This window comes from Onychostruthus taczanowskii, unplaced genomic scaffold (assembly GCF_017590055.1).
Source record: "Onychostruthus taczanowskii isolate IOZ18803 unplaced genomic scaffold, ASM1759005v1 scaffold36, whole genome shotgun sequence".
NCBI classification, from domain to species: domain Eukaryota; kingdom Metazoa; phylum Chordata; class Aves; order Passeriformes; family Passeridae; genus Onychostruthus; species Onychostruthus taczanowskii.
In genome coordinates this window covers 987,552-995,649 of record NW_024501015.1, presented here as the reverse complement: position 1 = coordinate 995,649, position 8,098 = coordinate 987,552, and the positions used below count along the sequence as shown (strand labels likewise).

Here is an 8,098-nt window from a genome sequence, read left to right as displayed (position 1 = left end):
GGAGAACCTTTCCTATAAAGGCAGCTGAGACAGTTGGGGTTGTTCAGCATGGAGAAGGGAAGGCTTCAGGGAGATCTTAACCATCTTTCAGTACTTAAAGAGAGCCTACAAGAAAGCTGGAGGGAGACTTTTACAAGGGCCTGTAGTGAAAGGACAAGGGGGAGTATCTTTAAACTTAAAGAGAGTGGATTTGGATTAGATATGGGGAAGAAATTACTCACTGTGAGGGTGGTGAAACACTGGAACATGTTGCCAAGAAAAGCTGTGGATGTCCCCTCCCTGGAAGGGGATGGCCAGCTTGGATGGGGTTCAAAGCAACCTGATCTAGGGGAAAGTGCTCCCAACTATGGCACAGGGGGTTGGAACTAGATGATCTCTAAGGTCCCTTTCAACTCAAAACCATCTAGGGTTCTATGGTCTTTGAACCCAACCTTTTCTGCTGTCAGCCAGGGCCAAAAGGATTGCACATCTCAAAAAAACAAGAAGTACAAAAACGTAAATGTAAAAATGTAAATGTAAATGTAACTGTGCAACAGCAAAGCAAAGTGACATACAAAAGCCAGTAAAATTAAAATACACTCTTTTCTCACAGGAGCTCCTAATTATCTTACTGATACCATTCTCATCTATTTTAGCAATTTGATGGTCTCTGTCACATAAAAAATGAGCAGAATCTTTGACACCCTCTCCACCGGCGGAAGTTGATCTAAGCAAAACTCCCTTTTTCACTTCCAGTTCTGTCAATGGGATTTCCTTCTGAAGGCTGATTATGGCTTTCAGAATCTCAGTTTCAGAGAATCTAAGGTAGAAATGACTGCAGCCATGCACCCATCAAAACAGCCAACTTAATTAAAAAATGAGATTAGTTGCAAATCCTTCAGCTTCACTGTGCAGCAAAGACAGTAACATACTGTCAAGAGATAAACAGTCCATACTATCCATTCTGCCCACAGCATAAAACATGTTCTCTTGGAACAGCACTTCTAGTGCTGTAATGGAATGGACATTTTACAATTGTGGTGTTGAATTGCAAAATAACATGCCTGGAGTCCAGTTTTCAGTGTGAGCACTTAATGCGAGCAATCAAATTTCCTCCATATGGGGCTGATTTTAAGTACTAATTTAAATCAGTTCAAGAATTTAGGAATAACAAGTGAAAGAACAACACAATATGCTTTTTTGTCTAATATTAGCCTGGCTCACCAGCCTATCTAGCAACCAATTCAATGTGTGTATAAGGGTAGGTTTATTCTGCATCCTGAATCTCCTTCTGAGACAGACATGCATGGGCAGTCCAGTGCTTTCACTGTGTTCAGCTAAGTGGCAGATTAAAAATGGAAAATGGAAAATTTGGCCTGAAAAATATAGATGTAAAATAACATCTGGAATTTTTAAAAATTTACCTTATGGGCAGGGTTTTAAAAGCATGTACCTAACCCATTCTGAATGCAACTAAAATGTCAAATTTAGAGCATAGATATTATGTACGTCAATAGATTATATTAATGCATAACATCTCTTAGGATCTGATCAACAACTCCAATACACAGCACCAGATTATAATGGGACAAATGTTCCTAGCTGTACATAAGTATAAACAAGCATTCTGTGGTCCAAAAGGATTGTTTAAGCAGAAGAATGCTTACATGGGGAAAGCTTCCTTTCATAGTCCTTCTGAGGACACCGATACAAAAGAAAGAAACAAGGTGATTTTTTCTACTACTGATGGAGCATTGTGGCTGTTGTACATCTCTACTGTTGTGGCTCTCAAAATTAGCTAATTATGACATACTTCACTAGAAGAAAATATTAGTAAAGTCAGCGAGTCCCTAACAAGGAGTTATGTTGCCTAAGAAGCTTCACAAAAGAAATTCCCAACATTCTTCCAATAGATTCAAATTATTTCCCTAATTAATACTGGGAGTTGGAGCTTTAGAGACTGATGTCATGGTGCAAGCATGTTGTTTTGTTTTCTGATTATATAAAAAGATGGCAGTTTTATTTTCTGTACAGATTCTGAGCTCTCTAAGTAAGCTTAACTTGAGAAAAATGGAAGTAATTTCAACCAAGAAGTTTATTCTGTTTGCTTTAGCTACTGTTGTCTTTCTCACATCAAACAGCATGTGTCTAAATGAACCAATGAAGTCCAGGCTGCAGAGCAGAGAAGACAATGATGATAAATATTATGAGGTAAGATCTGTATTGCTATGACTTTGTTTGGGGGAACTGTGGGTCAGATCCTGAGCACACTGGGTGTTTCGGCACAGACTGTCCTAAACCCGTTCCACAACATTCAGCGTTACAGCACTAGCAGTATGAAAAAAGCTTATCAAAAGAATTTTCAAGAAATTCCTTTGCTCAAACACACATACTGTGTAAATCAACTCATATTTCAATTTTCTTGCAGTACAGCTTTGTGATTAGGCTGCAACTTTTTCTGAAATGTTTCTTACTTACACAGTGAATCCTCAATTAACATTCCTGTCAGGTGTTTTATGCAATAACAGATTATTAATCCAAATTTAATAAAGGCATGTTTGTAATACTCAAAAAATAATGATAAACAGAGAACATTTTAAATCTAATATACTTAATGGTCTTAAAATTTTACTCCGGAAATTGCCTATAAAAATTTCTTTGCAGGGTTGCACATTTATTATGTCTCAATAGGTGCCAAATGAAATTTGCACACTTCATCTGCATTATTTTTCATGTCTTCGCTACAAATACTCCCTAGGAAATGGGAGCCAACCTCTCTTTTTGACTTATCATCATTGGTATAATAAACATACTTCAAAACAAAATACAAATTCAATTATGCTAGTCAAATCCTCTGGACTTTAGCTCACTATCTTTTATATACTTCCAGAAGCAGTGTGCAAGTGCAATCAGAGGGATAGTTTATTTAAAGTTTAAATCATGAAGTATGAACTAGTATGGCTCATTTCTGTTCTCTGCCAGTAACTGGAGAAGCTCACAGGGAAGACAAATAGGGATAAGGAAGTGAAATTATGATTAGTAGCATTTGTGCGTTTGACTGAAATTTAAATCCATACTTGTACATATCTGCTGTTAAGTCCTGGAAACTTATTTTTGTCACAAAAGTAAGTTATTTTTAATATGCTGAAGGAAGAACACTGCTCTATAAGAAGGGTCATACTGATAAAGCTCTTTTTCAGGCAACAGCTGCCCTATACATCATGAGACAGGTAATATACTAGGCTCAGCTCCTCACTGAATGACAGCATAGATACAGAAAGCATATTTTGTGCTGGCTACACAAAAATTATGAGCCCAGGAGCTTGTGGGCTGGTGAAGGACCAAAGCCATTTAAAGCTCAGGGCATCTTCTATGCTGTCAGGCCAGAACCTGGATACTGATAACCTGGATGGATACTGGGTCCAAAGCACCCACCCAATACTGAGGAAGAAATTAACTATACCTTCAGGTAGCATGGTCCATCCTCCTGTTCATCCAGACCAGATGAGTAAGAGTCTGGGTCTGTGTGAAGTCACAAAATATGTTCAGCATCTTCCACTCCACAGAACTTCAGGTGGTGGTACAAGCAAATGTGGACCTGACAGCAACTGCTGTCCTATCTTAACTGACTGCACAGGTACTGACACATGTGCCCAGAAATATTTCCAACTGACACCATTTGAGCTGAACCATTTGCTGACAATTATATGGAAATATGCCCTTGTGGTCAGAGCTCTGAAAAGGTAAGCAGGACAATGTCAGCATATGAAGTAATCCACATGAAGGAGCTCACATTACAATGGAGTTTAGCAAATAGAACTAAAAAACATTAAATATTCAAGAAAAAAAAAGAGCATTACCCAGCAGCTTTCTAAGGAGTTATGAAATTTAATACTTTGTGTCATTGGTAGCCGGAGTAATGCCCTATAAAATGATCATGTCCTTTCTAAAAATATTTTTCTTTAGATTAAAGATAATATTTTTGAAGAAAAGCAGAGGAGTCTCAATTTTGAAGAAATGGAAGACTGGGGATCAAAAGGTATCATTAAAATGAACACTTTTACAGCAAGCAAGATGCCAAATTCAGTTGCTAATTTACCTCTTAGATTTGGAAGAAATTATCCAGAAGAAAGAAGCATTAAACCATTTTCTAATTTGCCCCTGAGATTTGGAAGAGCTTTTGGAGAGAACATACTTAATCATGCTCCAAAGGTATCACACAGGCTTGGGAGATCTCCACTTGTTAAAGGTTCCAGTCAATCACTTCTAAATTTGCCACAGAGATTTGGGAAGTCACTGGCTGTCAATCTGCCTCGAGACATTGAGGAATCTGAACCAGGTAACGCTATAGAAATGTTCAAGCCACATATTAAAATGCATATTAAATCATAGGTTAGCAATGATTAAATACAGCTAGAATTCCTCTAGGAATATTTCTAAGCATTTCAATATGAGTTCAATTTGCCAAAAGAAAGATTGCAGTTCATCAAATCAAAAAGCCTCATCAAAAGTAGTAGAGAAACTTTTTATAAAATCTTTTTTAATGAGAAGGTGCCAAATAACCAAATCTGAAAATGTTCATATGACAGGATTAGATTTGATGCTTTTTTAGATCAGGTTGCATTTTGAAAAGTCATAGCTTTGGTGAAGAAGGTTCAGAATCATTAAAATATCCCATTTCAGCCTATAAACCTTAACTGAAAATTACTCTTCCATTTTCTAAATTTACGCAAATTAGAGTTAAAAAAATACTAAATTCCAAGCTGAACCGCAGCATTCTGAAAATTATTTTTTCTCATCCAATCCTATTTTTTTTTCATATTTTCTTACTGAGACAATGTTTGAGATTTTGATTTTTCATTCCACATTATCATGGAAAAATTTTTGTGACATCTCAGAATTTTTTTCAGCACAGAAAAACTATTTCCTATTACTAAGATTAATTTAAACCAGCTCTTCAACAACAGTCCTTCTTGTCATAACTGCTGCTTTACTGGAACTGCCCATTTGTCTTGTAACCAAGTTTCAGTTGGTTACCCCTGACCTCCCTCTGACACATGCATAAAGTAGAAGTTCAGGCCAGAAAAGATAATGGATATATTAGAAGCCAAGGTTCTCTCTCATTTAATTTGATTCCTTTCATTTCTTTCTCACTGTCTCACCTAATTATAACAGCTTTTGTTTTATTTGTCTGGTATTTTTAGGGATATGAGCTCTAACAGTTACATTAATACTGGAATGAAATTATGAAGACAGAATCTGAAAGACTTGGAAAAGCTGCAATGTGTTTTCAAAACTAAAGGTCATGAAAAGGAAATGTGTGAATTGAAATGCAAACCTGCCTTCACGTATGCATAATGTATTTTTTTCTGTACAAACCCTTGACATATAAGGCAATGATAATTGTAGTGATTGTTGTGGTATTTTGCTTCAGTGGTGGTCTAGTATAAATTCTATTTAATTTTGCGCTACTTATGTCCTATTGGTTATAAAACTGAATTTCAGAACAATGGCTGTATAATTTACAGCATTTAAAGCAGAATTTTTAAAAGCATAAAATTAATAAAGGTGCATGGTTCAAATAATAAGAAGCCTACAATGTGAATAATAACAATGAGAAGAAGAATCAAAACTGCTGATAGCCTTTGTGTCATGAGCAGCTAGAGAAAATCAAGCATTGAGTAAAAACTTTTCCTGTTTTTACAGGAAAAGTTTTTATGGGTCATCTTAGATATAAATCTGAAAGACAACTTGTCTCTCTGGCAGCTGGCTGCTACACCTCTTCTTCAGCTCACCAGCTAGTCCAGCTTTAAACTGACATTAGAATCACACACACAAACGGGCGCCTTCATCAGCAGCCCTTGGATGCTCAGTCTGTTCAATAGCTTGGAGCAGACAATCTGTGTCTCTCCAGCTCCTAGCCCTCAGACCTCCAGATCCCTTTGACTCCTCAGTTGCTGGCAATCAGACCACTCACTCTACTGTCCAGCTAGCCTGGCTTGAGGTGTGCTATCAGATCACACGCACCCATGTTCACAGTGTCCCTGCACAGTGTCCATGCAGTGTCTGGCTGAACCTCCTCAAGCCATTGAGTGGCTCTGTTCTAGTCCCATCAAGAAGTGGTCTGGGAGTTCTGCTCTTTGCTATTGTCCTGTTGCCTCCTCTTCCTCAAGGTTTGGGTATCTGAGAGTTTATTACTTCTTCCTGTCTCTTGTCTTAGTCTTTATGCTGAAAAACCAATAACCAGATCTCCTTACATTCCACATATATTTACAAGAACCTGGGAAAAAGCCCTATCAAACTGATCAGATCAGTTCATAGATGGGACAGAGGTTGAGGTGCCATTCCTCCACAAAGTTAATGAGGCTACAGGAAACACAACATTATTCAACCTGTGTCTGCTGAATCTAATGCAATCCAAAGGAATCAGACTATAGTCCTGAGAATATCTATTCTCTCTACTCACTCATAACAGAAATAACAAAGAAAGAGGAAATTCTAAACAGGTAAAAACCAGTGAGCTTACACTTTCTGAATGTAAGAGTCCCAAACCAATCTTTGGGTTTTTCTCTGAGCCTCAGAAAACACTTTACCTAACAAGTGCTGCTGAAAGACCTGCTTTGCAGTATAACACTTGGCTACATCAGCCAAGTCCATGCTGAAGGACACTGGTCAACAAATTGTGTGCGGGGAAAGTCAAAGATCCAGGCTATGAAGTAGAAGTCTTGCCACTGCCTACCACCAGAACAGGTGTCATTTATTCCTCAGTCAGGAAAACCAGACTGAGGAAGTGATTTACAGTCAAATGGACAGCAGAAGGAAATGCCCTGAACTTTGAGCTGTGTTTCTGGTCCTAAAAACCTCACTGCACATCATGTGAACCAAAAGGAAACAAGATTTGTGAGAATCCCTGAGCAGCAATAGAAGCTGCCTTTTTAAGGCACCTATCACCTAGCAACAGAGAAAGGGTACACATCTATTGGCATTAATGATAGCTGCTGTGGGAGGAAAGCAGAAGCCCAAACACTGGCCCAGCAGCAGGTTACAATTAAGTTGTCCTTTTATAGCAAGCTTCATAGCATGGATAAAGGGGGTGGCTATTGATTTATTTTCCCTTAGCAGAGGAACTGCTAGCTGAAAAGTACATAAAGCAGAAATTATGCTGTGCTGTGCAAAATTTCTGTTTGGCTTGAGAGCACATGAGCCAAGAAAACAATCACTGGATAGTGCAACAGGAGGAGAAGGGGCACAACAGGCAACATACATCGCTCTAGCTATCACTCACTGGATTATTTATTATCCACACACAGATATTATTCATGAATTGGGAAAAAGCAAGAAAAGGACACAAGTAAATCAATTGACAGACTACTGGGACTTCCTGGCATGAATTCTTGTAGGGTTCAGGAGCTCCCAGCCTTCCTTGCCATACAAGTAATATCTATGCCTATTATTAAAGTCTCCATGAAAAAAACACCAGGCCTATTTTAGGTTCTTACTTAAGCTTATAGAGAAGACAGCTGACAACGTACTGATTAATTTATAAGTCCAAAGGCTCATCATGGGATTGATTTCCATATATCATTCAGACAGATTTAGTTGAGTGTAAAGTGACACTTTTGGTTTACCCGCAGAAGGAGCCAGACTTGGGAATCGTGTTTGAAATCTGTCAGTCTTAGATTCCTTTCAATTGCTTTTGCAACTGCCTTTTACATTTGCTTTAAAATATGAAAATGGGGCTATCCTTAGAAACAACAGCCCACTAGAAATTTCCAAACTTTAAGCAAGACATTTTAAAAATTTCCCCAAGTTTAAGAGCACCTGTTAGCAGGAACTGGAAATGCTTTCATCAGTGCCACCCACAAAAGTACATCTGCCACAGATACATTGACAGGCATAGATATCTGATTTGCATTTGTGCTGGTCTCCTGATGACATAATGTAGAAGGGCCTCAGCTAGTGCCACTCAGGTCTTTTGTAGCACAGAGCTTGGATGAGAAAAATTTCTTCTACTAGGAAAGAAAAGGGAGGCTTACAGTATCTCTACATGTATTTTATCTCATGAAAAATGGATAGGGCAAAATACAATTTTCATCTCTTCATATCTGTGCACAATGTA

General features: G+C 38.1%; 1 protein-coding gene across 1 annotated transcript; it reads left to right on the top strand.

The window, feature by feature from the left end:
* Positions 1-2,015: 2,015 nt before the first annotated feature.
* NPVF (neuropeptide VF precursor) lies at positions 2,016-5,661 on the top strand. Its single transcript, XM_041411532.1, has 3 exons — positions 2,016-2,190; positions 3,946-4,318; positions 5,184-5,661. The coding sequence occupies exons 1-3, from the start codon at positions 2,050-2,052 to the stop codon at positions 5,189-5,191; spliced, it is 522 nt and encodes a 173-aa protein (XP_041267466.1). The 5' UTR covers positions 2,016-2,049; the 3' UTR covers positions 5,192-5,661.
* Positions 5,662-8,098: the final 2,437 nt, after the last annotated feature.